A 26,717-nucleotide genomic window follows, 5' to 3' on the forward strand; every position below is an offset into this window, starting at 1 on the left:
TTTTGCTGTCTGTGTTTATCTGAGCGTGAGAGAGAGTGCTGGCCCTAGTGCTGAAAGGAGAACTCTTGCTGAGGCAGTGATGACCTGAAAGGCCTCTCATCCACATTCACGTCCTAAGCCTTTAGCAGTTGGCTATTTGCATCCTTGTTATCCACTTTGTACTGTATTAGGCAACCTGTAACACATGCTTAACACAAACGCAACACACAGGCTACTACGGTATCATAACATTAGGGTTTGGTGAAATAGTCTTAAACTAATCAAATGATTTTACGCATTTCAAGAGGGTGAAACACTGATACGGACATTTTGGGCTATTCGACACCCAGTTAACAATTCCTATTTAATTTTGGAAATCAATTTGGGTCAGAAAAAGATCAATTTTCACTTAATATTTTATTTCAATTTTGCTTTTAGAACAATATTTCCTGACCCACTTTTTCTTTGAAATGTCGGAGTGAATCTTCAGGAGACTGTGTGGCTCACATGAAACAGGAAGCAGTAGCGTTCTACTTGGAGTTTATAACCCAGGGTGCATCCCAAATGGCAAACTTTTCCCTATATAGTTGTACTACAGATGTAGGACCTTAATTTGACCTACACTGTTACAGAAAAATTATCCTGCAGCAACAGGATTTGAATGTTTAGTCTAATGTTGCTTGATCGTGGTTAGGCAACTTACTGGCCAAAAGTAGGCTACATGAGAAGTGCAACACTGTTAATATAACTGTGTGTTAGTTTGGGTTTTCATTGAATTTATGTGAACCTATACCTTCGACCAAGGCCCTGATCAAAAGTAGTGCAATATATAGGGAATAGGGTGCCATTTGAGACGCAAGCCAGGTCTGATGGCTGGCTGGTGCATTCCTCTCCTCCTTGTCTCTATGGTAACCAGTGGATTACTGAATGACTATTGGCCACATTACATCAAGCAAGCGTGGGCTGAACAGCAACAATGCAGACAGAGCCATTCTGTAGAATCAATAAGGACACTCATTCACAGTGTCTGAGTATGAGATGACTCATATACTGTACCCACTTTGCACAGACATCAATTCAACATATATTCTACTTTGGTTCAGCATCATTTTATTGAAATGACGTGGAAACAACGTTGGTTCAACAAGTGTGTGCCCAGTGGGTTGTCTTACATGACAGCTTTGATGTGGGCGGATATAGGCCACATGAAGCACATTAAGTTTCTCAAAGCTTCTTTATCTATCATACTGAGATACAGTGCATTTACTTTTTCCACATTTTGTTAAGTTACAGCCTTATTCTAAAATGCATTAAATATATATTTTTTCAATGTTTGCAAATGTACTACATATAAAAAACAGAAATACCTTACTGACATCAGACCAGTTGCAATGAGACTCGAAATTGAGCTCATGTACATCCTGTTTCCATTGATCATCCTTGAGATGTTTCTACAACTTGATTGGAGTCCACCTGTGGTAAATCCAATTGATTGGACATGATTTGGAAAGGCACACCCCTGTCTATATAAGGTCCCACAACTGACAGTGCATGTCAGAGCAAAAAGGAATTGTGTCGAGGCACAGATCTGGGGAAGGGTACCAAAAACTTTCTGCAGCATTGAAGGTCCCCAAGAACACAATGGCCTCCATTATTCTTAAATGGAAGAAGTTTGGAACCACCAAGACTCTTCCTAAAGCTGGCTGCCCTGCCAAACTGAGCAATCGGGGGAGAAGTGCCTTGGCTAGGGAGGTGAGCAAGAACCTGATGGTCACTCTGACTGACACAGTTCCAGATGGGAGAATCTTCCAGAAGGACAACCATCTTTGCAGCACTCCATCAATCAGGCCTTTATGGTAGAGTGACCAGACGGAAGCCACTTTTCAGTAAAAGGCAAATGACAGCCCTTTTGGAGTGTGCCAAAAGGCACCTAAAGGACTCTCAGACCATGAGAAACAAGATTATCTGGTCTGATGAAACCAAGATTGGCATGAATACCAAGCGTCCCTTCTGGAGGAAACCTGGCACCATCCCTACGGGGAAACATGGTGGTGGCAGCATCATGCTGTGGGATGTTTTTCAGCGACAGGGACTGGAAGACCAGTCAAGGGAAAGATGAATGGAGCAAAGTACAGAGCGATCCTTGATGAAAACCTGCTTCAGAGTGCTCAGGACCTCAGACTGGGGCGAGGGTTCACCTTCCAACAGAACAACGACCCTTAGCACACATTCAAGACAACACAGGAGTGGCTTCGGGACAAGTCTCTGAATGTCCTTGAGTGGCCTAGCCAGAGCACGGACTTGAACCAGATCAAACATCTCTGGAGAGACCTGAAAATAGCTGTGCAGAAACACTCCCCATCAAACCTGACAGAGCTTGAGATGATCTGCAGAAAAGAATGGGATAAACTCCCCAAATACAGCTGTGCCAAAACTTGTAGTGTCATACCCAAGAAGACTCGAGGCTGTAATCGCTGCCAAATGTGCTTCAGGAAAGAACTGAGTAAAGGGTCTGAATACTTATGTAAATGTGATACTGCAGTTTTTATTTTTAATACATTTGCAAAAATGTCTAAAAACCTGTTATGGGGTATTGTGTGTAGATTGATGAGGGAAAAATACTTTCATAAATTTTAGAATAAGGCTGTAACATAACAAAATGTGGAAAAAGTCAAAGGGTCTGAATACTTTCTGAATCCACTGGATGTTATCTGTAAAGGATACCTAACACATGATGCAGAATGTCATTGCAGTGCGCGGAAGGATTTCTTGGTGGTTCCGTCTGTTTTCGCCATCAACCAACTCCTCCCTGTGGTCATATCAACATTGATTTCTGAGAGAAGTGGCCTGAGAGAGAATTTCAAGTCCACACAATCTACACTTCCATAAATTCCCTTTGACCTGACAATTAAAGCGTTTGATCCCGTGCTATGTGTTTACTTTGAATTCATAATCAGATGACTACATCCCAGGCAGTGGATCATCTGGACCAACTATTGAGGAAGTCAACGAAACCTTTCCAACGTTTCTGCAACTACCTATCAAGCAACGTTTGAAATATGCTCTCGTGGCTTTGAGCCAGTGACTCTCATCAAGGAGTGACATTTCTATATGCTGATAGTGTTCTTCGGTCCCTCTAGTTGTCTATATTATGTGAGTGCATTTGAACTCCTAATTCCCAACGTTATTCCCATCGGCGACTAGCTGTTAATACTATAGCGGTCCTCGTTATATGTTCCATGTTGCAATTCCCACCAGGTGGGTTAACTCTATTGGTGTGATGCGTATGGTGTTTGCCTTTTATGCCAGCAACCTCACCTTCCTGTCCGCCGTTTGCTACAATACTGTAGTTTGATCAACACTGTAATTAGACAAAGTAAGCTGATCTCTATTACATACACTGACACGGCATCAGACAGTGGTGAATAACAATGTTGTGCTGACCAATAATTGGTTAAATTACACGCCTTTTAATATTCCTTCTAGTGTGGGATTATTTCAGACGAGCCATTTACACCTTGAAACATTTTCATTTTGTGTTCAAGGACAAAATAATCTGTACTTGAGCATGATGTCTATGACTAGTCGAATCATTTATGTCATGTTTAGAAGGGTTTATGACTGTTCATACAATGGGAATATATGTTGTGTTTATTGATGTTGTGTTTACCTTATATGTTATATGTTGTGTTTATCTTAAAACAGAAGTTGATTTGATAGTGGTGATTGTGGTTAGAGTTATGACCTAAATGCAAAGTTCAACCTTGTGGAAACTAAAGTGGAACGGCGAACATGAAGGATTATGTGCTATTTTTTTTCTCACTTACTTTAACTACACTCCTAATCTGTCAAACAAGATTATACCCGCATGTAGCTGCGGTCGACAAGCTAGGACACCACTCAGCAGCAGCTATATGCAGGGATCTTAATCCATTTTTAGCCCAGTTTACAGGCAATGGGTTGAGGTGGGAGATCACACTGTGGGTGGCAGAACATGTAATTGTGTATGATAGTTTATACGACACAGGTTCATGGTGTTTCCTTATGAGAAAGATAGAAGACGTAATTTTTTTTTGGGGGGGGGGGGGGGGTCTGAAACACCCTCTGCTGAAAATGCATGATTACAAAACACTTTCAGAAATTAAACAACAGCATAGCCAAGAATAGTGATCATGAAATAAAATTGTACACGTTTAACTTTGCTCGGATCCTTGCGTCCCACCTCGTGTGTCTGATTGGTCAAAGCTCTATTATTTGCTGTTGTGGAATCCAGGGAATGCTGTGGCGATGCTCCTGGTGACGTTTTAAACAGTGTAACCAAGAGACTTCCCAGAATTAATGGTGGCACATCGCAGAGAGTATCTAGTCGTTTACGTAATAGTTGACTGGCAGAGCAGAGGACACACGGGAAAGAGGCATCTTTCTTGATGAGAATAAAATCACACATAGGCCTTTTGGCAGCCCATCTTTTCAAAATGCTTATGTCATCCAAAAGAGATTTAAATGACATAACCATTTACCATATACCATATATTACATTTAAGCATCACAGTACAGTATGCCAGCAGTTTTATTTCATCTACACTTTGATTTGCAAAATCTCAAAGGAATGAAGAACTGGGTTAACAGTCAAATAATCATCTTGTCTCTCCCTCTTCTCCTCTGAGGCAGTTATATATAGATAGCTGGTAGGTGTGCTGTGTGGCTGAGCTCAATAATACCTCACCCTGGCTGGGAGTTAGAGTTAGTCACTGACTGGATCACTTCAACACAACAGGCACAGCACAATGACTCAAGCCTCGGGATAACACCTCCTCACAGACAGAGTACTGAGGTACTTAGAGTAATCAAATGTTGAAGAGCATCTGAATCATTTGAATGGGTTTTACCGTGAAAACAATGGCACGAAATGAGCAGGCAATGGATAGACTCTCTGCCCATTTCTAAACTTTTCCATTTCTAAAGTTTTTGGGAGACTTTTAAGTTGAGCCGGGTGGAACCATTAGTGAAATCGCAAGGGACAAAACTTAAGAATTCATGTTAAAATGTAATTTCTGGCCAACAGCAACTAGACAGAGACCATGTCCCATAAATAGATTGTGCAGGGAGGGATAAAGGAAATGCAGGCTTATGAAGATTATTCCTAATATTCTCAGTTAGCGTGTTGATCCTGTTCTGTACCTGTTCTTGTTTGCTGTACTTTCTCATTCACACCATGTAAACCCTGATCAGGGAAAACAATCCTGCACCCACCTGTGTGTTATATAAGCAGAGGGATGCTGGATTTCTAGCACAGATCTTGTGGAGATTAACTCCAACGTAGAAGGTCTATCTTAAGAACACAATACTGTTGCAACTCACCTAGGTGGATTTCCAATACAAACGTCTAAGCCCCAAAGGTCTAGCCAGGTCAATGTACTGAATGTACAGTACCAGTCACAGGAGGTTGGTGGAACGTCATTTTGGGAGGACGGGCTCGTGGTAATGGCTGAAGCGGGAAAAGTGGAATGGTATCAAATACATCAAACACGTTTGATGCCATTCCGCCCCGTTCCAGCCATCATGAGCCATCAGCAGCCTCCACTGGTACCAATTCAAAATTATTCAAATGGCGCCGGAAAAGAAAGCAGACGATTGTGTTTTTTTTGTTCGTTTATTTGCGTCGTTTGTAACTTGTTTTTTAAAACTTATTTTGTACATAATGTTGCCGTTACCGTCTGTTATGACCGAAAATAACTTCTGGACATCAGGACTGCGATTACTCACCACGGTCTGGCAGAATCCTTTTTTTCCTTTAACTTGTCTGACGAGCCCGACGCGAACGATATACTAATTTCTCGGGAACAGGCCCAGATCCCTGTGATTTGCATGAAGAGGAGGCCGAGAAAAAGGGGCCAGAGGGCGGGCTGCCTTCTGAGAATTCGTAGGCAATCGAATAAACCCCCACTTTTTTGTATGCGGTAGTGTAAACAGGGCTCTAAAGTGCAACCAATTTGGTCGCATTTGCAATTAAAAAATTTTTTTAAATAATTTGGGAGCACTGAGCAACTATGATTTTTTGTTGTTGCAGATAATAATAATTGGAATGAAAAGGCTTCTCCATACCATTGTTTCTGAGTGCCCTAGAGTGCACATTTGTTAACGTCATGGCTGCACCATGACTACATCAGCAACAGCTTGCTTGTTTACCAACTAGGTTAATTTTCATTTTACATTCATAAACCATGTCGTGGGCCGTTAACCATTTGTTTAAATTTTGTTCCGTCATGTTACCCAATTGGCTAGCTAGCTAGCAACCAGGTACCTTTACCAGTAGGCTATATCCAAACATTTGAGGTCACAGAAGGAAAGGAAAAGGGATACCTTCTTCAGGAGATCACATCTCCTGTATGTTATAGTGACTAACCGGACGTTTTTAAAGAGACAGTGTACAATTTCCAATGTAACGCATCTCAATGGGAAAATTGTGCTTTTACACAATGAAGAAACCTAATATTCCGCAAATGACTATTCCTATCAACATTTTAGCATTTATAATAAACAAATGTATTCAGTGTTACCTATTAGTTTCTTGGGCGCAACATGTGCTTCAAAAGTAGCTCAAATTCATGTAGGCCCATAAGCAGTATCTCAATCCATTTAAAAAATCATATTTTTTGGGTGCTCCTAAATTTCATGTGTTACTCCTAACTTTGTTAAATTGGGGGCACCATATTAACCAATGAAACATTTTCATTTAGAGCCCTGAGCGTTCATATTTTGGTTGTTTTAAACAGTTTAGATCAGTAACCGTCATGCTTGGGGTCCGTTCTTCTTTTCATCCTTTGAAAGTGCATTTCATAATACGCCTTGATAGGGAGACTTATTTTAAAGTGGGCTGCCTATAGTCTGAGAACAGGAAGAGAGAGAAACTGAGATCTTGTCTTTGCCTCTGTTGGCCTGGCAATGTGCGGACAGAGGGAAGGGAGGCAGGGGATTTGAAATGCGTCTGGTGTCTCGGACGCTGCCTGCCTGCCTGTCTGCCATCAATAGATGACGGGGTTCCTGGTGGCTCTATTGATATGCAGGTCACACGCACACTGCTGTGTTCTTATCAGCCTCCTCACAATATGCAACCACGGAGGAGGCATTCTCTACCTATGATATCAAATTAGCTCCACAGACAGGGAGTGGTGAATGGTTGTTTCTATGGCTCTCAAACCATTTGCCTGACAGCACTGCATGTCTGAATGTAGGTTAAGGTTTAGGTTACATAAGAGCTTACCACAAGTAATCCTTTACCAGATACAGGCAATCTGACATGGATGGGTGCATGTGTACCATCAGTTCACTGCTGTGTTTGTAGAATATTAATCTAGGCTAACTGGGATTAGGAACACAGCATTTGCTGTTGTTTGAATATTGTTTTTTCTTTTGTAGGATTAAAAAAAAATTTTTTTTTACATAAATAATTGTATTTCATTTCAGCCTACTGAGTAGACTTTATGTGTGTTCTAAATGGTATGCTATTCCCTACATAGTTCACTACTTTTGACTTAGTGTGTCCCAAATGGCATCCAATTCCCCATATAGTGCACTACTTGGGCCAGGTCAAAAGAAGTGGACTATGTAGGAAATAGGGTACCATTTGGAAAGGAGGCAATGCCCCTGGTTAATGAGGCTGTTGTTTTTTAGACTGGAGTGGGCTGGGGGTCTGTATAGTAAACCTATGTCCCAAATGACACCATATTCCCTATGTAGTACAATACTTTTGATCAGGACCCATAGAGCTCTAGTCAATAATAGTGCTGTATATAGGTATTAGGGTGCCATTTGGGACATAACCTAAGTGTGTGATGTCATCCACAGCAATGAAGTTGAAAACAAATTTAAACTAGGACAAAACATTTCTCCATCAAAACAGAATAGCACATGGAACAGTGGCTCATGTTTTTTAAATGTAGATTAATCCAATTGCCCATAATATCCTTATCCTCTGTAAAGTTCTCATCTTTGTATACCCGTTGCAAGACCCCCTGGTTGATGCTTATTTATAAAACCCTCTTAGGCCTCACTCCACTTTATCTGAGATATATACTGCAGCCCTCATCCTCCACATACAACACCTGTTCTGCCAGTCACATTCTGTTAAAGTTCCCCAAAGCACACACATCCCTGGGTCACTCGTCTTTTCAATTCGCTGCAGCTAGTGACTGGAATGAGCTGCAACAAACACTCAAACTGGACAGTTTTATCTCAATCTCTTCATTCAAGGACTCAATCATGGACACTCTTACTGACAGTTGTGGCTGCTTTGTGTGATGTATTGTTGTCTCTACCTTCTTGCCCTTTGTGGTGTTGTCTGTGCCCAATAATGTTTGTCCCATGTTTTGTGCTGCTACCATGTTGTGTTGCTACCACGTTGTTGTCATCTTGTGTTGCTAGCATGCTGTGTTGTCATGTGTTGCTGCCTTGCTGTCTTTGGTCTGTCTTAGGTAGCCTAGTGGTTAGAGCGGAAGGTTGCTGGATCGAATCTGTTGTTCTGCCCCTGAACAAGGCAGTTAACCCACTGTTCCGCAGTTGGCCATCATTTGTTCTTAACTGACCTAGTTAAATAAAGGGTAAATCAAATCAAATGTAAAAAATGATGTTGTGTTGTATCTCTTGTTGTGATGTGCGTTTTGTCCTATATACATATTTAATTATTCCAGCCCCCGTCCCCGCTGGAGGCCTTTTGTCTTTTGGAAGGCCGTCATTGTAAATAATAATTTGTTTTTAACTGACTTGCCTAGTTAAATAAAGGTTATATACATTTGTAAAAAGTAATCACGCATACAGTACACCTGTTATATGCAGAGACGTAGCGCCCCCGTGTGGCTGGAAAGAATGTAGGCCTAATCTACAACATGTTATCAGATCATCAACCCACACTGAAAGAGAAAAATGTATTGCGCACTTGAACAAAATGATCTGCAAATTCTGAGGATGATGCTTTTATACAACATGGTTGACGGACTTATAAACATTTTCATACAGTTATGTGATAATTCGGCTAAATTAAATGTAGGCCTATGTAAAATAACATGGCACAATTTCATTCATGATATCAACTGGCATTTTTAGCCTACAATTTCAAATAAATAATTTCTAAAAGGTTTAAAATTATACTTAAATAATCTATTGCTTTTTTCATGCATAAAATGTCAAAATAAAACGTATAAAAGGAAAAAACAAACGTGGTTGTTGTCAAAACTAAAGGACTGTATCTGCACTGTACTGTATCGTAGACTGCATGTGTATGTCTAAAGTAGGCTTAAAGGCCCAGTGCAGTCAAAAACGTGATTTCATGTGTTTTTATATGTATATATATAAATATATTCCACACTATGAGGTTGGAATATTACTGTTAAATTGTGAAAATTAGGATAATGCCCTTTTAGTGTAAGAGCTGTTTGAAAAGACCAACTGAAATGTCAGTCTGTTTGGTGGGATGGAGTATTGGCCTACCTGGTGACATCACCAGGCGCTAAATGAGTTAATAGACCAACCAACAGGAATGTATTTATTTTTATTTAACCTTTATTTAAGTAGGCAAGCCAGTTAAGAACAAATTCTTATTTACAATGACGGCCTACCCCTGCCAAACCCGGACGACGCTGGGCCAATTGTGCGCCGCCCTATGGGACTGCCAATCACAGCCGGTTGTGATACAGCCTGGAATCAAACCAGGGTCTGCAATGAAAGAGAGTTCAAAACCTCTCTGCCAATAACAGCTAATGTTCCGTTTTCCCCTCCCCACTCAGACCACTCCCAGACAGTACTAACAAAATTCTTGCTTGAGAAATTACTCATTGCTATTTTCTTCTTTTTGACCATTTGAATTGAAAACAAAGACAGGTACTTAATAGTTACCCAGAAATGATTTGATATTGAGATAAACACGTCTGCATTGGAACCTTCAAATAACCAAGGCTATCTAAAGTGGGAGTCATTGGGGAATATATTGGCGACGACATATCTTTATCTCCATAATGTTTTTAGACCGGCACTAATAATCCTACTTTGAAATTAGTGCACTGCAAACCTATCTGAGAACAATTCCGTATTTATATGTTTAATTAATAGCCACGTGATGGCGCTAAAAGCCCAGGCAATTTCAGAGGTGTAGGCACCAGTGTCCTGTCGAATCAAAGACCAAATAAATTGTAAAGAAAAGGGTTCTTAATCTGGGTTTAGTCTAAAATACATAGCCTATCTGAAAACGCATGTTATTACATTTGAAATATTGCACAAAATGTTTAATGAATTGCGCCTTGGCATATTCAGTTAGGATCAGACAATGTCTTGGGTTCACAAGATAACATTTCGAAAGGAAAAATCATCATTAGGCCTAATCCAAAAGGCACGCTTTAAATTACATCAACCATCAATAATTATGATTAGGCCTCATTGGTGGATTAATAGTAGTCAATTGTAGTGGTTATTGATATTATTCAGGTTGTTGATGTTGTTGACACAGTTGATGTGCGAAGCGGACACAGCACCAAATGGTCCCGGGGGTTGGAGGTTGTGACTGTGGTAGAGAGTGGGTGGCGAACCCGGCCAATAGGAGAATCCGGACGGACCAACGCCTGGACCAACGAGGCTTAGCTTGGAAATCCCTGAAAAAGGAATAGGGGCAAAATTACTCTGGAATTTATAAAGCGCTTGCTCTGTTGTTGAGGGTTGACACACCTGTGCCAAGCCGTGAAAGTCGAATTTGTAAGCATATCGCTTCCCATGGACCTTTGTCATGATGTTTTTGTCGTAGTAGTACCGCAATGCGCGGCTGAGTTTATCGTAGTTCATGTTGGGCTTGCTTTTGCGCTCGCCCCATCGCCGGGCCACCTCATCAGGGTCAATTAGCTTGAATTCTCCGTTCGTCCCTTCCCAGGTAATGCAGGACATGTTGGCGCTGTCTGACAGGAGTTCGAGGAGAAACTGCCATAGCTGAATCTGTCCACTACCTATTCAAAATAACACATTATACACATTCGTGAAGGGGGACAAAAGGGGGGAAAGAAGCATTTATTTGATAGGCAATCTGGAAAACCAATGTCACTTGGTTTCCAAAAAAATGGCCAATTACGCAATAGAATAAACATGTTGATACACTATCAGTTGGACAACAATGTCGTCAATGTCTGTGTCTTGGCAAAAACAAAATCACGAAAGAAAACAATTTGTCTAAAACGCATGCCTTTTGGACAAACAACACAACCATGCATGCACAATCATGAAGAAGAAGGGGAAAAAGGGGTTCATTGGGCTTCTTTCAGCTGAGTAATGATCTCTAATCAAATCGATAATAGTGCTCCTATGGACTCTAAAATATGAAAAGTAATATATAATAATATATAAATGTAATACAGAAGTAATATATAATAATATATAAATGTAATACAAAAGTAATATATAATAATATATAAATGTAATACAGAAGTTCTAAACGCATGCAGGGCTGGAATGCATATAATACATCAACATTTCAAAATGCTCTTACCTTTTTGAGCCCCTGTATTTGAGGGACTCCAGGATCCACTTTTGCTTTCTTTCAACAGATGTTCTGTTGGATCTGCAAAATAAATAGAGCGGCCATTAACGCAAATAAATGTGCTAGTAAAAAAATATTAGTATAAAATCTCATCTAAAATAAATATGCATTGCAACGGTATATGTTTAAAACACAATTCACATTTGGATAATTCTATAGGCTATAACTTTATTCCTTGTGGAAATACTTCCGTTCAGATTGAACATATTATAAAAATAATTCAAAAGCTATGATTCTGTCTTATAATCGAGTCTCTAACTAATGCTCTGTTTTCTCATATTTGTGGTTTCTTCCGTCCAAGCTTCACAACTGAAGCCAGGAAACGCGTTCAGGAAAGAGGATATCCGATTTCCGACAAAAGAGGAGACGGGTTTCAGATTGAAAAGGCAGAGCAAACGCTAGCTGGAAGCAGCATCACTACCCGAGGACTAAATACTATTTTCCCTCATCTGAATATAAAGCAATAATATTGATAATTTCACGTACAAAAGCACGAACCTGAGAGATACATGTTAAACATAACGTTTCCTCCGCAGTTCTGTTTCATTGTAGCTGTTGTTCAAGAAAGGGTTGGATTTCATTCGGGCAAAGATTTGTATTAAACTTTATCTTATAACTGTGATCTGGAATAAATGTGGGACAGATTGAAGTTTCCAGGCAACTGTCACAAACCCCATCTCTGAGACAATATTCAGACAGCAATTTCCTCTGGTGCATTGCTTTAATTAAAATAGCAATTTACCTCTGTCATCCCTCCCCGGTCTCCACAATAAAATCAAGCCGAGAGAAATTCGGTCTTATCAATCCACCATCAGGGTTTAATAAAGTTTCCGCGTTAAGATCAGAGTTTCTATGGAGAATTTAAGTGTATGACATGGAAGCCAGTTCAGAGCCTCTCTCTTTTCCGCCTCTTTACCCCTTTGCAAACACAAAAGCCTATTTCATGTTGGAAAAAAATATTTACCTTAAAAACATGCCTCAACGCACCTGGGAAAACAAGAACATCTTAACCACGACCTTCTGTTTATAGGTATACGGCTGTATACAATCGTCTTGTAATGAGGTTGTGAATTTAAAACCATGTCTTGTAGGCTAAGATGTTTGTTGACGTAAAGCCATGACAGAACATTTCACTATTAATTAATTAAAAGCAATCCTTCCAAGACATTGTCCAAGCTATACCTCAGAAATCCCCATCCACAAATTCCATGTATAATAGCATAATAATAACAACAATAGGCCTAATAATAATAATAACAACAAACAATAAAAATGATAAACAATAATAATACAATGACTCAGTATAAAAAAATCATGTAACCCCCCCCCCCGAAATACAATAACTGCCTGCCTCTATTGTAAGCCTAAGGAATATGAAGAAGATACATTGTGGGTAGATCAAATCAAATTGTATTGTATTTGTCACATGCGCCGAATACAACAGGTGTAGTAGACCTTACCTTGAAATGCTTACTTACAAGCCATTAACTACCATTGCAGTTCAAGAAATAGAGTTAAGAAAACATTTACAGAATAAACTAAAGTAAAAAAAAATTTAAACAAAAATTATCAAAAGTAACACAAGGAAATGACATAACAATAACGAGGCTATATACAGGGGGCACGGGTACAGAGTCAATGTGCGGGGGTACATGTGCAGGGGTACATGACATTATTGAGATTAGCTGTGAAAATATTCAGTGAGTAAGTGCATTAAAAAGTCAATGACAGTCAAACAGTATTTAAGGCAACAAAAAAAACGTTATTAGTTGGCACATACCATGGACATGCGAAATGTACAGTAAATGGTATATTTTGCATATGCCTGCATTCCAAAAGGATGCCCACTGCTTACACTAACTCAATAGTCGGCCTTTTGGGATTTCTAATCACAACACATGGCAATAATTAAACAGACATAATAAACATTACATTTTCGATCACAATACACATTATGGGTCGAGTCCCAACTTGATAATGCCTAGTTTACGCGTGCATAATTGGCATTTTGCGTAAATCCTTATGCATTAATTCAAATGAAATATTTTTACGAAAATTCCTTTACAGTTACCCGCGCGGATTTCAAGTTATGATTCGTTTCCCGGTGGGGCGATAACAGGAGCAAACGATATGAGACCTGAGAGCAGGCCTATATATGTGACTGCTATGCAAGGCTAGGCCTATTTGACTCATGGAGTCGGCTATCACTCCATACCCCCACCACGCCACTCCCTCTCCACCAGTTATGCCGCTGCCGCTGTGTTCTGAAGAGTGGTCTCTGGCGTCCCAGACTTGCTTTAGCTGCCTGAGTCTTTAAACAGGGCGCAGGCAACTTAAAACAAGCCTCGAATGCTAGGTCATTTCTGAAAGATTTGAATTAAATATTATTATCTCATTCTGGCTTCTATAGGCTACTAGAAGTTCTGTATTAAATTTTGGTGTCCACTGTCGTTTTTGCAGTTTCACCTTAGTATTTGACCATTATTAAAACAAAGTATATAAAACACTTCAGGTCGAATCATAATTTGACACCTGCGTGGGTAAATCGGTATAACGTCAATGGTTGTTACGGGAGTTACGCGCGCAAATCTCAAATTAGGATTTCCACCTTCAATAACACTAAATATTAGGCGTACTGACTGTAACATAATACCATAGAAATACATTTAGAAGTCTATATAGCGGATCACAAAATGAGCACATCCTATTTTTGCAAATATTAGACCAATGGGGAGTATCCAAGTGTCTTACCTCCTGCGTTTCAAATAATCCCCAACTGGTTCACAGGCACAGAGAGTGCTAGACTTCCTAAAAAACAATTTTTCCCTTCTCTTATTGTTGGACTGGCCTTTTATTCAGGAAGCAAACACCAACCAACAGTGGCCTACCCTATTCTACTCACCACCCGATACGCCTGGCCAGCTCTTTTTCACTGTACAGCCGTTTAAATCAGTCTGAACAGAAATGTGTATTTGAGAAAGGTGTGTATAGTTGAACATTTATTCAAAGATCCTGGACTGGGTGTGGGACTCCGTGAGATGACCTGGTAAACAGGTGATTCAAAGCAACGGATTCAAAGCAGGATGTAGCAAGTGTTGCTTGAAAAGTGATCCAGTTCAAGAAAACATGTAGATATTATCCAACCACAATGTGGCAGACTTATTAGCAGCATCATGCAATGGCAGTCTCAACGATACGTAATAGGCCTATACGTGCTTCCCCCTTATTTCCATAGTTTATTTGTTGGTAAATTAGTTTGCCATGGCCATAGTAACTAGTAACACTGACAGGTCAGCACCTTGGACAGCTCACATGGTCTGGCAGCACGTTGCCTCGCCTTGGGCCAGGTTCAGAGAGTAGCAAGTCATTTCAGAGTAGGCTTTAGACTAGAGACATAAACTCGGCCTTCCAGGGCCATTCATTTACAGTTGAGAGTTAGAGTAGTAGAATACACAAAGTGCAATTTCGAAACTTGGTTTTTCATTAGCAGTTTCTCTCTTGTTATGCCTCGCTGACAGTCACTCAATTAGTGTATGCCAGTTAAAACATTGTGGATTGGTGAATTAGTCTAGTTAGTCTAGCCACCTATCTAAACTTGCATGCTAAATAACTGACCAGGCATGCAGGGCACGTGCCCAGGGGCCCTTACCTCCAGGGGGCCCCCTACTTATTTTGTTAGTCACTCTCACTCAGATTTCCTATTAACATGGCATGGTGAAATGTGTGTAGAATATCAGGAAATTGGCTTTAAAACTGCAAAAATGTCTCCATACCATGGCAAAATGTGTGTAGAATATCAGGAAATTGGCTTTAAAACTGCAAAAATGTCTCCATCCCATGGCAAAATGTGTGTAGAATATCAGGAAATTGGCTTTAAAACTGCAAAAATGTCTCCATCCCATGGCAAAATGTGTGTAGAATATCAGGAAATTGGCTTTAAAACTGCAAAAATGTCTCCATCCTATGGCAAAATGTGTGTAGAATATCAGGAAATTGGCTTTAAAACTGCAAAAATGTCTCCATCCTATGGTAAAATGTGTGTAGAATATCAGGAAATTGGCTTTAAAACTGCAAAAATGTCTCCATCCCATGGCAAAATGTGTGTAGAATATCAGGAAATTGGCTTTAAAACTGCAAAAATGTCTCCATCCCATGGCAAAATGTGTGTAGAATATCAGGAAATTGGCTTTAAAACTGCAAAAATGTCTCCATCCCATGGCAAAATGTGTGTAGAATATCAGGAAATTGGCTTTAAAACTGCAAAAATGTCTCCATCCCATGGCAAAATGTGTGTAGAATATCAGGAAATTGGCTTTAAAACTGCAAAAATGTCTCCATCCCAAGGCAAAATGTGTGTAGAATATCAGGAAATTGGCTTTAAAACTGCAAAAATGTCTCCATCCCATGGCAAAATGTGTGTAGAATATCAGGAAATTGGCTTTAAAACTGCAAAAATGTCTCCATCCCATGGCAAAATGTGTGTAGAATATCAGGAAATTGGCTTTAAAACTGCAAAAATGTCTCCATCCCATGGCAAAATGTGTAGAATTGCAGGAAATAAGCTGCGAAACTGCAACAAGAAAAACGTTCTGTTAAAGCAAATGTATTTGTTAACCTTTCGTTAATAAAATACTTTACCTTTTTCTGCTAAAAGATCCCTCTGTGCATATTCAATTACAGTTTTTAATCCCGGTGCTGAGCTAATGTGGGTTAATGTCTAGTGGCTAATTGTATAGCCAATAGGCTATGTGTTTGTAGATCAACTGAGGTGTATGAACCTATAGCAACCAATATGATAATGGCTGTAGTAACATTTTCTTGTTTTTGCTCTTTTCCGGACCTCACTAAAACTCAAAACATGGCAACGACCCTGCTGCCTTCGTTCATTGATATGTTTGTGGTTGAGTGCTACACGTGTTGATATCTCAAGGCATTAAATACAGAAACAATGTACATTTATTTTTTAATTCTTTAAACATATTTTACGGTATTTTGAATGTTTTATTGACAGCTTTATGATAGATACGCATTGTCTTACATCAGATAGCGCAACGATTCCACCAGCACTGATCGAGGGTTCACACTAGATGGGCCACCAGCGAAGACAAAATTGGCTGTATCATAAGAATGTATGAAAAAAACATGTATCTTTTTGGTCTTAATTCAAGATTAGGGTTAGGAATAAGGTTAGTGTGGTTAAGTTTAGGGTTAAATTAGGTTTCAAATCAGATTTGAAGAAGAGAAATAGCTGGCCCAGATATTTGAGTGGTGAGACTGAGCAACCGAATGTAGGCGAAAGTCGAGGAGAGAAGTTGGGGAGATGCAAGTCGGACACTAATGTGGTTTTCCAACAGCAAGGCTCGGCTCTACATGACAGTGTTGCCAGTGTTGCAAGAGTTGCATGTTCGAGCGGATCACTTTTGTCAAGTCGTGACCATTGTTGGTCACCGCCTTCCAAAGTGTTGCATTATGGGGATAAAAATTGTCACACTTGCACCTACATGACAACGGCATGGAGTTCAAACTGTAGAACCCAGTTCCTACATTGAAATGTAAAAATGGATTTTATCAAACAAAACTATGCTACATTTTAAATCTGGGACCCTCAGGATGACAAATCAGAGCAAGATTAATGAATGTAAGTACATTATTTTCCTTCAGAGGTGAATGTATCATACCAGTTGCCGTGATAAAAGTATTTTGTTGTTGTGCACTCTCCTCAAACAATATAATTATATTTTTTCACTGTAATAGGTACTGTCAATTGGACACTGCAGTTAGATGAACACGAATTTAAGCTTTCTGCCCATATAAGACATGTCTATGTCCTGGAAAGTTGGTTGTTACTTACAATGTCATTCTAGTCACATTAGCGCACGTTAGCAACAACCGTGCTGATTTAGGGACACCGATCCAATAGAGGTTTAAACATTTAAAAAAATCTCACCCATCTACACACAATTCCCCAGAAAACAAAGTGAAAACATGTTTTTAGAAATGTTTGCAAATGTATTGAAAATTAAATGCAGTAATATTACATTTATATAAGTATTCACACCCCTGCGTCAATACTTTATAAAAGCACATTACAGCTGTAAGTCTTTCTGGGTAAGTCTCTAAGAGCTTTCCACAACTGGATTGTGCAAAATTTGCCTATTATTCAAAAATTGTTGTTGATCATTGCTAGACAACCATTTTCAGATCTTGCCATAGATTTTCAAATAGATTTAACTGTAACTCGGCCGCCACTCAGGAACATACACTGTCTTCTTGGTAAGCAACGCCAGTGTAGATTTGGCCTTGTGTTTTAGGTTATTGTCCTGCTGAAAGCTGAATTCATCTCCCAGTCTGGTGTAAAGCAGACTGAGCCAGGTTTTCCTCTAGGATTTTGCTAGTGGTTAGCTCCATTCCATTTTTTTTTATTCTGAAAGAATCCGTAGTCTTTAACGATTACAAGCATACCCATAACATGATGCAGCCACCACTATGCTTGAAAATATAGAGAGTAGTACTCAGTAATGTGTTGTACTGGATTTGCCCCAAACATAAGACTTTGTATTCAGGACAAAAAGTTCACTGCTTTGCCACATTATTTTGCAGTATTACTTCAATGCCTTGTTGCAAACAGGATGCATGGGTAGGAATATTTGTGTTTTGTTCAGGCTTCTTTTCACTCTGTCAATTAGATTAGCATTGTGGAGTAACTACAATGTTGCTGATCCATCCTCAATTTCCTCCTATCACAGCAATTAAACTCTGTAACTGTTTTAAAGTCACTATTAGCCTCATGGTGAAATCCCTGAGTGGTTTCCTTCCTCTCTGGCAACTGAGTTAGGAAGGATGCCTGTATCTTTGTAGTGACTGGGTGTATTGATACACCATCCAAAGTGTAATTAATAATGAGCTTTTTTTTTCGAGGCATTGTAAAATCTCCCAGGTGTTTTTTGGTTTAATCTTTGTTTGAAATTCAGGGAATCTGAGGGACCTTACAAATAATTGTATGTGTGGGGTGAAGAGATGAGGTAGTCATAAAAAATTATGTTACACACTATTACTGTACACAGAGTGAGTCCATGCAACTTATTATGTTGTTATGCAAATTTCCACTCCTGAACTTATTTAAGATTTCCATAACAACGGGGTTGAATACTTATTGACTGAAGATATTTAAAGTTTTCCTTTGAAAATTATTTGTAAACATTTCTAAAAACATAATTCCACTTTGACATTATGGGGTATTGTGTGTAGGTTAGTGAGTGAGAGATTTGGGCTTGGAGACATGTTTATCAACATTATAAAATAAAATAAATTAAAATGTTCATTAACAATGGCAACACTACCATGTTGCACTGAGCCTTGCTGTTGAAACAGCTTTTGAGCAGAGTTGACCCTCTCGCTTCGTCTCTTCTTCTCTGACCTGACTTAAACAGGAACCAACTGTGCTTACAGGGGATACAAATGAAAGGGAGCCTATTTGAGACCTATCTAATCAATTAATTGTACACTATAGGAGGTTGGTGGCACCTTAATTGGGGAGGCCAGGCACGTGGAGCTGAATAAGTGGTAAATGATCAACAACATTAAACACATGTTTTCCAAGTGTTTGATGCCATTCCATTTGCTCAGTTCCAGCCATTATTATGAGCCGTCCTCCCCTCAGCAGCCTCCACTGTCACATGTTATGTTTTCAGTTTGTATGTGTGTGATATAGGGGTATAGAAGCGTTTATTTTGAAATATATATTTTCTTTAAATAAACAATAGCAGCCATGTTAGCACTGCCATGTTAATCTGAGTCTTGCTCTTGAAAAATCACCACTGTCCGACTTTTGGCTGTCGCAGATGCACCTCCCCCGACTTCACTCAAAGACTCTATCTGACAGTCAGCTTCTTTAAAGGCGCCACGTGTTCAATCGTCCGTCTGCATTTGGTAGTACAGCATTTGCGTTGATACGAGCTTCGCTGAGCAGCGCAGAGCTGTCGTGAAGGAAGTTGACAAGGCCTTGAGTTTGTGTTTACACTGGACCTCCCGCCCGTACCTACCGTCAACCAATCATGTCAATGCGGAGCTACAGGAGGCCTCCGCATTGTTACACAATTTAAGAGCATAAAAAAAAAGTGAAAAGTCAAGCATTAATTGGCTGTTAGCCTTACTGCTCGAACACATCCAGTGGTCGTGTTACTCCGCTCAGATGTTGCTGCCGTATGCCAGATCTTACAAGGTCTGGATAGGTATTTTACCTATCAGCTGAGCACACCACATGTTATAGCAATCTGGTTTCCGACTTCACGGTCGATGACGTGGCACGCAACCATTGGTTGATGGATGCAACATCTGAGCAGGGGAACACGACCAATGTTAGATACATTAATGCTCGGCAACTACACAACACAACAATGGCGGAAACAATAGTGATCTTGTGCTCATGTTTATTGGAAATATGATAACACTCTGACAGGAACAATATACATCCTACCCTAACAGACAGGTGGTATTTACCCTGGGTTATGTATTGATGCAATGGTCAAATCATAAAATGCCTTTGTGGTTTACTTCTGTTGGAGTATATAAATAGCCACTTTGGTGATGGGTTGTTAAGAATCTACCACAGGCCGTTGAACAGATAGCTCTATGTCCTGATCGAGAAAAGGCAGTACAACAAAAAAAAAGCAAGGAATTGCCACAAGCACTGTTTCCGTAGTTTGAATAAAGCCTTTATTGCCTATTTTAATACATGGCATGGTCGGTACATGGTAGCCACTGGAGGATAGTGTCAAGTGGACCTAGTGCTGGATTCTGCGGATAGACTGGACCTGGTTGGTGTGAGCCTGAGTGCTGTACTCGTTGTAGTGTCTGTACTCTCCCTGGTGTCTGTCTCTCTCCAGGATGTACTGGTAACCACGGTAACCGGGGAACTGATAGGCCACCCACCTGTAAAGAGAAGGGCCTGTGTTATTCCGTTGATAATTGTTCTCTCTATGACCAAAATACTGATGCGGCTGCTTTGTAGATAATATGTGCCCCGATTGCAGTCGTATGCTGTTAGAAAATCTACAAAACGAATCGTCTTGCAAAGTAAATGGGTGACTGAGGAATTGCATGTTATTATGTGGACAAATGATGTCCTTGTCAATGTGTTTACGAATCAATAGCCTGGGGCCCCACAATTTGGTTTTTGCCCTAACACTACACAGCTGATTCAAATAATCAAAGCCTGGAATGAGTTTGGGAAACTCTGCCCTAGAGTGTTTATGAAGGCATATCGGATGCTGAGATAATGGGATACTGGTAATCCCTGTATATAACCATGTTCTTTTCACTCTTTATTTTGTATTTGTTATTCACTGTGTATTTATTCCTCGTGTCACTATTTCTATTTTTAATTCACATTTTATCTTAATAAACTCTGCATTGTTGGAAAAGGACCTGTAAAGTAAGCATTTCACTGTTAGTCTACCCCTGTTGTTTTATGACGCATGTGACAAACACAACTTGATTTGACTTGAGACTCACGCTCCGGAGTTGACTTTGATTGAGGGCACCTCCTTGCTACACCAGCCCATAGCCTGTAGAGAGGGGTAGTCGTCACACATCTCGAACTTGCGTCCCTGGAAGTCTTCACACTCGTACAGAGTCACTTTACTGTCACTGTGGTTCTGTTGACAGAGATGAGCCTTGAATCGTTTCATATATGGTGTCGTAAAAATGTTTGTTCTTTTTTTTGGGGGGGGGGGGATCAAAAACTGACGGATTTGAGAGTTGTGGTATGATGGTGTGATGATACGATATACATACTAGAATCATGTGTGGATATATTAATTAACCTTCAATAGAACATTAGTGTTCCTGTGCTTCATTCCTAAATGTGCTTCAGATGTAGGCTTTTTACCCCCCCCCCCCCCCCCCCTTGAAATGACACATTTCTGTGGGAGGAACTTACAGCGCACTTGATAGGTCTAAAGGAAAGCATGTGCTCGGTCCTGTAACTGCTGTTTCCGCTCCAAGCCTCGTAACGTGGATAGTCTCCCTTCTCAAGGATAAACTGCTGGCCCTGGAACTCAGGGTACTCATAACCCAACCAGCTAAAACACAGGCGGGGAGAGAGAGGGAACGAGAACGAAAGAGAGAAAACAGAGCGTCAGGTTAGTTAACAAAAGTGCAACGCCCCGTGGCAGCGAGATCTTTGTTGATTAGAGGACAAAGGGCCAAAGCAAACACCACATGCTGCGCATATGGACCATTATCTGATCATCAGTCAGCTGCTGCAACAGAACACTAGGCAGGCAGCTGGGACTCAAGGGAGATTACATCTGTAGCCTGACTTTGACTGACTGTCAGAAACAAAACAACAAGCTACATTTCAGGCTAATAACTCACACCAATCGGTGATCTCTCCGAGTGTTCAGCTATAACATTTTGTCCATAACAATGTAAAAAAAAAAAGCATGCGGAAATTAAATTGCAAAGAAATTTGCCAAAATCATTGAATCGAAAATAACAGCGATTATAAGATTCCATATTTTACAGTCAGACTGTTAAAGGGACATGATAACTAAATGTTGCATTGTCATACATTGTAGTATCACAACAAATGAAATGACACAGCTTTGATTTGAGGGCCGGTTCACAACAGTACAGTACAAATGCGATGTATAATGTAATATTCAAGAATACATTAGCTTCTGAGAGGAACTAGGTCTAGAAATGAATGTTATATTGAATACATTTCTCACTTCTCACTCAAACACAACTAGAACCGATTACCTGGAAAAACCTAAAAAACATTTGTTGACCGAACAAGCTCCATGGGTCTAATGTAGTACTACTACTACTCTGTCGTAGTAATGCAGTACTACTACTACTCTGTCGTAGTAATGTAGTACTACTACTCTGTTGTAGTAATGTAGTACTACTCTGCTAATAATGTGGTGCAGACCCTCGGTTGTAGCTTAGTAGAGTAGAAATCCAAAGAGACACTTACGGTCCGTTCTCGACCTTGATGGAGCGGATCTTGTGGAATCCCCTATCCATGATGTTCTGACACTCCAGCAGGAACTCACAACGCTTGCCCTGGAAGTTCTCCTCCTCCCAGACAGTGATCTTGAACTGGCCCATCTGCTCCATCTGCTGAGTGTTCATGGTTGCTATTTCCACCGTGGGGTTGCTCTCTACCAAAAGGGGACAAGGAAGACCAGAGGTGAGGAAACTAGGCTAAAATGGAGTGCTTCACTCTGTTTGCTCTGGTATCTCTACATGAAAGTGAACATTGATTCTGGAGCAAAGAGCAAGAGCGTACTACAAATTTTTTTTTCAAAGGAGTTGAGCTCTCAGTTTGCACTGGGGAAATATCCGATACAAATATGAGATATATATCTCCCATATTGGATGTCATCAATCCCCTTTCTTGGTACACCAATGCACAGCAATCAGATGTTCACGTTCTACCTAGGTAGTGTGAATACTTACAGAGAGTACTGAGGTGGGACAGATCCAGAGTAACAATATCGAGTCCTAGGCCCCCACTTCTGTTTTTATACTACCAAGCCCCTCGTTTAATGCCGCTTTCGCACAAGCCTTGCATACTCAGCAGCGGCCAACTGAATGCACGCATTAGTCCACACCATTGTGGAGGCTCCCGAGCCCCATTGTGAGAGGCTTAGATCCACTGACTCATCAAAATGGCACCCAGCGACTGTGCCGGCCTGACGGCCGGCCACAATAGCAACACACTGACACGACAGTTTGATTGGAAATTGGGGACTATGGCAGCATTCTGGGAGATTACCCCAGAGGTAGGTACAAGGGCACCAATGCTTCCCTCAGTCCACAAGTATGGCTGACTCTACCTCTACCCCTGCCTCTCTGCACAGCACCACCACACATCATGGCATCACTGTCATCTTTCATAGGATTCAACATGGGAAGACAGACAGACTTGCTGATCCTTTATTCATATTCTTTCACGTTGGATCGTGTTTGTACTTCACGAGGTTGAAAAGAAAGCGTTTGAAATGTAGAACCTTTTTTAAATACCTGTTGTCGTCCCCCCCCCCCCCCCCCCCAAGCTAAATCTATTCTGGTGTGAACTGAAAGGGATCATGAGAAAACAGCACTAGTTTCTCAGCCGTTCACGGTGTTGTTTTGAATGTTTTCCGTGTTTTGTCAGTTGCTGGATTTGTCAATGGGTCCGAATTGTTTCCGGTGCCTTTGTGAGGCGTATGAGTGCAAAGTGGAATGTGTAGGAATGTGTATCATATTTTAAAAAGGCACTTTGATGTTGCAACTTTACTTTATGTTCGGGATTGTCAGTATAAGAAACTCAAATGGTACCTAGTGATGTAAGTCAATTGGAAGTAGTACTTGTCTGTAGTGACATCTTGTGGCATAACAGTTCATTACTGTCAGCGATGTGGTGCCTGCTTTAGTCTTTGTTTGTGTCCCAAAAGACACCCATTCCTTATGTTTGACCCGAGCCCATATAGTGCACTACTTTTGACCAGCGCCCTGGACAAAGGTCGTGCACTATGTAGGGAACAGGGTGACATTTGGGATGCATCCCTATATCAAATGTACAAATAATCAGACTTCAGACTTGGATGGTTCCTCTGCAATGTGTTATTATTGTATTTACACCCCTTTTCTGCTGTCTCTGTGTGTGGCCATATGTGTGCCTATATGCTTAATTGCTTGAGTGTTCAGCGGTCCCTTTGAGTGGGTCGGTTCCATTGTTCTGTCTTACCTGTGTGGCCTTGTTTGGATTGGGGCAGGTGGACAATGAGACACGGTGACAGAGCTCCAGCTCCAGTCACCCGGCTGCTGGTCTTTGATTCCCCCCCCCATTGGATAGATTAGATTTGTCACCTCGTCAGCTGACGCCTCATTTCACTGGGAAATGTAGCTCTCCCTATATTTGCATCTGACAACATAGGGCCTATAGTAGCCTACAGCTTCCTAACTCAACACTCTACTTTGAATCTTTATCTTCTCTGCAGTGGTAGTACAATAGGCTAGTCTATTCTTCTGAATGGGTCACGTGGGTCTCTGAAAGAGGGATATGGCTCACTAAGTATGGAAATATCTTTTGTAGCATTTGCACATTTATACATGGTTGGTATGATACATACACAGATAATGCCTACAAGTGCATTAGTAATGCCTTCTAAATACACTTACGTACACTTATAGTGACTCACTATAAGATATCATAATTGCTCATAAGTAGTTCCAGCATCCTTATAATACATCGCTGTAATGCATTATAAGCCTCAACAGGTTGAGTATTTTATTGAGCAACGTTTCCACAATGTTTGCACTTCTGAGTAGCCTAACCTGCAAGCAGCTGGCTGAGGTGCAGGCTGGAAGAACCAGGCAGCCAGGCAGCAACCAGAGCAAACAACATTGTTTGAATATCCATTGTTTTTTTTCTCCCTCCCCGCATTTTCTCGTATCTGTTCATTGTACCTTACACTGTTTGGGAGTAAACTATAGAGTGATAAGAGATGAACTGGGATAGAGAGAACTTTTATTATTATAATTAAAATTAAAAAACAATTTTCCCTCGCAATTTCTGTTTACATCAATACCCCTCCATGGGACAACATGCGTATGTGTGATAACTGTGTGGAGTAAGGCAGACTGTTTCTCAGGATCCAGTTTCTCCACGGTAACAGAGCCAGCCAGCCAGCCCAGCCAGCCCAGTCAGAGAGGTTGCATAAGCATTGCTCTATCGTCAGGAAGCGATGCTGTTATTGCTCTGGAAAACAGACATGTCGTTTTATCATCAGAGCTTGCATTGATGTGTTTTGATTCACAAATTCAAGAGTTTCAAGTAGAACTTCAAAATGCATTTTGTATTGAATTGTAAACTGCTCAAAAAATAAAGGGAACACAAAAATAACACATCCTAGATCTGAATGAATGAAATATTCTTATTAAATACTTTTTTTCTTTACATAGTTGAATGTGCCGACAACAAAATCACAAAAAAATTATCAATGGAAATCAAATTTATCAACCCATGGAGGTCTGGATTTGGAGTCACACTCAAAATTAAAGTGGAAAACCACACTACAGGCAGATCCAACTTTGATATAATGTCCTTAAAACAAGTAGTGTGTGTGGCTTCCACGTGCCTGTATGACCTCCCTACAACGCCTGGGCATGCTCCTGATGAGGTGGCGGATGGTCTCCTGAGGGATCTCCTCCCAGACCTGGACTAAAGCATCCGCCAACTCCTGGACAGTCTGTGGTGCAACGTGACGTTGGTGGATGGAGCGAGACATGATGTCCCAGATGTTCTCAATTGGATTCAGGGGAACGGGCGGGCCAGTCCATAGCATCAATGCCTTCCTCTTGCAGGAACTGCTAACACAATCCAGCCACATGAGGTCTAGCATTGTCTTGCATTAGGAGGAACCGAGGGCCAACCGCACCAGCATATGGTCTCACAAGAGGTCTGAGGATCTCATCTCGGTACCTAATGGCAGTTAGGCTACCTCTGGCGAGCACATGGAGGGCTGTGCGGCCCCCCAAAGAAATGCCACCCCACACCATGACTGACCCACCGCCAAACCTGTCATGCTGGAGGATGTTGCAGGCAGCAGAACGTTCTCCACGGCATCTCCAGACTGTCACGTCTGTCACATGTGCTCAGTGTGAACCTGCTTTCATCTGTGAAAAGCACAGGGCGCCAGTGGCGAATTTGCCAATCTTGGTGTTCTCTGGCAAATGCCAAACGTCCTGCACGGTGTTGGGCTGTAAGCATGGAGTCTGTTTCTGACCGTTTGAGCAGACACATGCACATTTGTGGCCTGCTGGAGGTCATTTTGCAGGGCTCTGGCAGTGCTCCTCCTTGCACAAAGGCGGAGGTAGCGGTCCTGCTGCTGGGTTGTCGCCCTCCTACAGCCTCCTCCACGTCTCCTGATGTACTGGCCTGTCTCCTGGTAGCTCCTCCATGCTCTGGACACTACGCTGACAGACACAGCAAACCTTCTTGCCACAGCTTGCATTGATGTGCCATCCTGGATGAGCTGCACTACCTGAGCCACTTGTGTGGGTTGTAGACTCATGCTACCACTAGAGTGAAAGCACCGCCAGCATTCAAAAGTGACCAAAACATCAGCCAGGAAGCATAGGAACTGAGAAGTGGTCTGTGGTTATCACCTGC

At 41.0% G+C, this 26,717-nt stretch overlaps 2 protein-coding genes across 3 annotated transcripts; both read right to left on the reverse strand.

Moving 5' to 3' along the window:
• Positions 1–8,938: 8,938 nt before the first annotated feature.
• On the reverse strand, positions 8,939–14,502 carry fev (FEV transcription factor, ETS family member). 2 transcript variants are annotated; one of them, XM_031794212.1, is made up of 3 exons: positions 14,454–14,502; positions 11,501–11,572; positions 8,939–10,964 (listed from the first exon to the last, which is right to left on the reverse strand). In XM_031794212.1, the coding sequence occupies exon 3, from the start codon at positions 10,903–10,905 to the stop codon at positions 10,426–10,428; it is 480 nt and encodes a 159-aa protein (XP_031650072.1). In that variant the 5' UTR covers positions 10,906–10,964; positions 11,501–11,572; positions 14,454–14,502; the 3' UTR covers positions 8,939–10,425. The 2 variants fall into 2 exon arrangements, with proteins under 2 accessions (XP_031650072.1, XP_031650068.1); XM_031794208.1 differs by lacking the exon at positions 14,454–14,502 and adding an exon at positions 12,050–12,498.
• A 5,736-nt stretch (positions 14,503–20,238) lies between these two features.
• On the reverse strand, positions 20,239–23,137 carry LOC109902462 (beta-crystallin A2). The gene is made up of 5 exons (XM_020498829.2): positions 23,018–23,137; positions 22,533–22,719; positions 21,492–21,633; positions 21,065–21,207; positions 20,239–20,482 (listed from the first exon to the last, which is right to left on the reverse strand). The coding sequence occupies exons 2-5, from the start codon at positions 22,688–22,690 to the stop codon at positions 20,335–20,337; spliced, it is 591 nt and encodes a 196-aa protein (XP_020354418.1). The 5' UTR covers positions 22,691–22,719; positions 23,018–23,137; the 3' UTR covers positions 20,239–20,334.
• Between the last annotated feature and the right edge of the window lie 3,580 nt (positions 23,138–26,717).

The sequence above is a fragment of the Oncorhynchus kisutch genome, linkage group LG2 (assembly GCF_002021735.2).
Source record: "Oncorhynchus kisutch isolate 150728-3 linkage group LG2, Okis_V2, whole genome shotgun sequence".
Classification (NCBI taxonomy): domain Eukaryota; kingdom Metazoa; phylum Chordata; class Actinopteri; order Salmoniformes; family Salmonidae; genus Oncorhynchus; species Oncorhynchus kisutch.

Bases quoted from the DNA above. Each gene is read 5' to 3' on its own strand.
- fev (XM_031794208.1), bottom strand. From the start codon at position 12,098: ATGAAACAGAACTGCGGAGGAAACGTTATGTTTAACATGTATCTCTCA. The intron at 11,573-12,049 runs GTTCGTGCTTTT...TTTATTTTGCAG, and splicing joins GTTTAACATGTATCTCTCAG to ATCCAACAGAACATCTGTTG. The intron at 10,965-11,500 runs GTAAGAGCATTT...TATTTTGAATAG, and splicing joins AAATACAGGGGCTCAAAAAG to GTAGTGGACAGATTCAGCTA.
- LOC109902462 (XM_020498829.2), bottom strand. From the start codon at position 22,690: ATGAACACTCAGCAGATGGAGCAGATGGGCCAGTTCAAGATCACTGTC. The intron at 21,634-22,532 runs GTAAGTGTCTCT...CCTGTGTTTTAG, and splicing joins ATCAAGGTCGAGAACGGACC to CTGGTTGGGTTATGAGTACC. The intron at 21,208-21,491 runs GTAAGTTCCTCC...CTCTGTCAACAG, and splicing joins TTAGACCTATCAAGTGCGCT to AACCACAGTGACAGTAAAGT.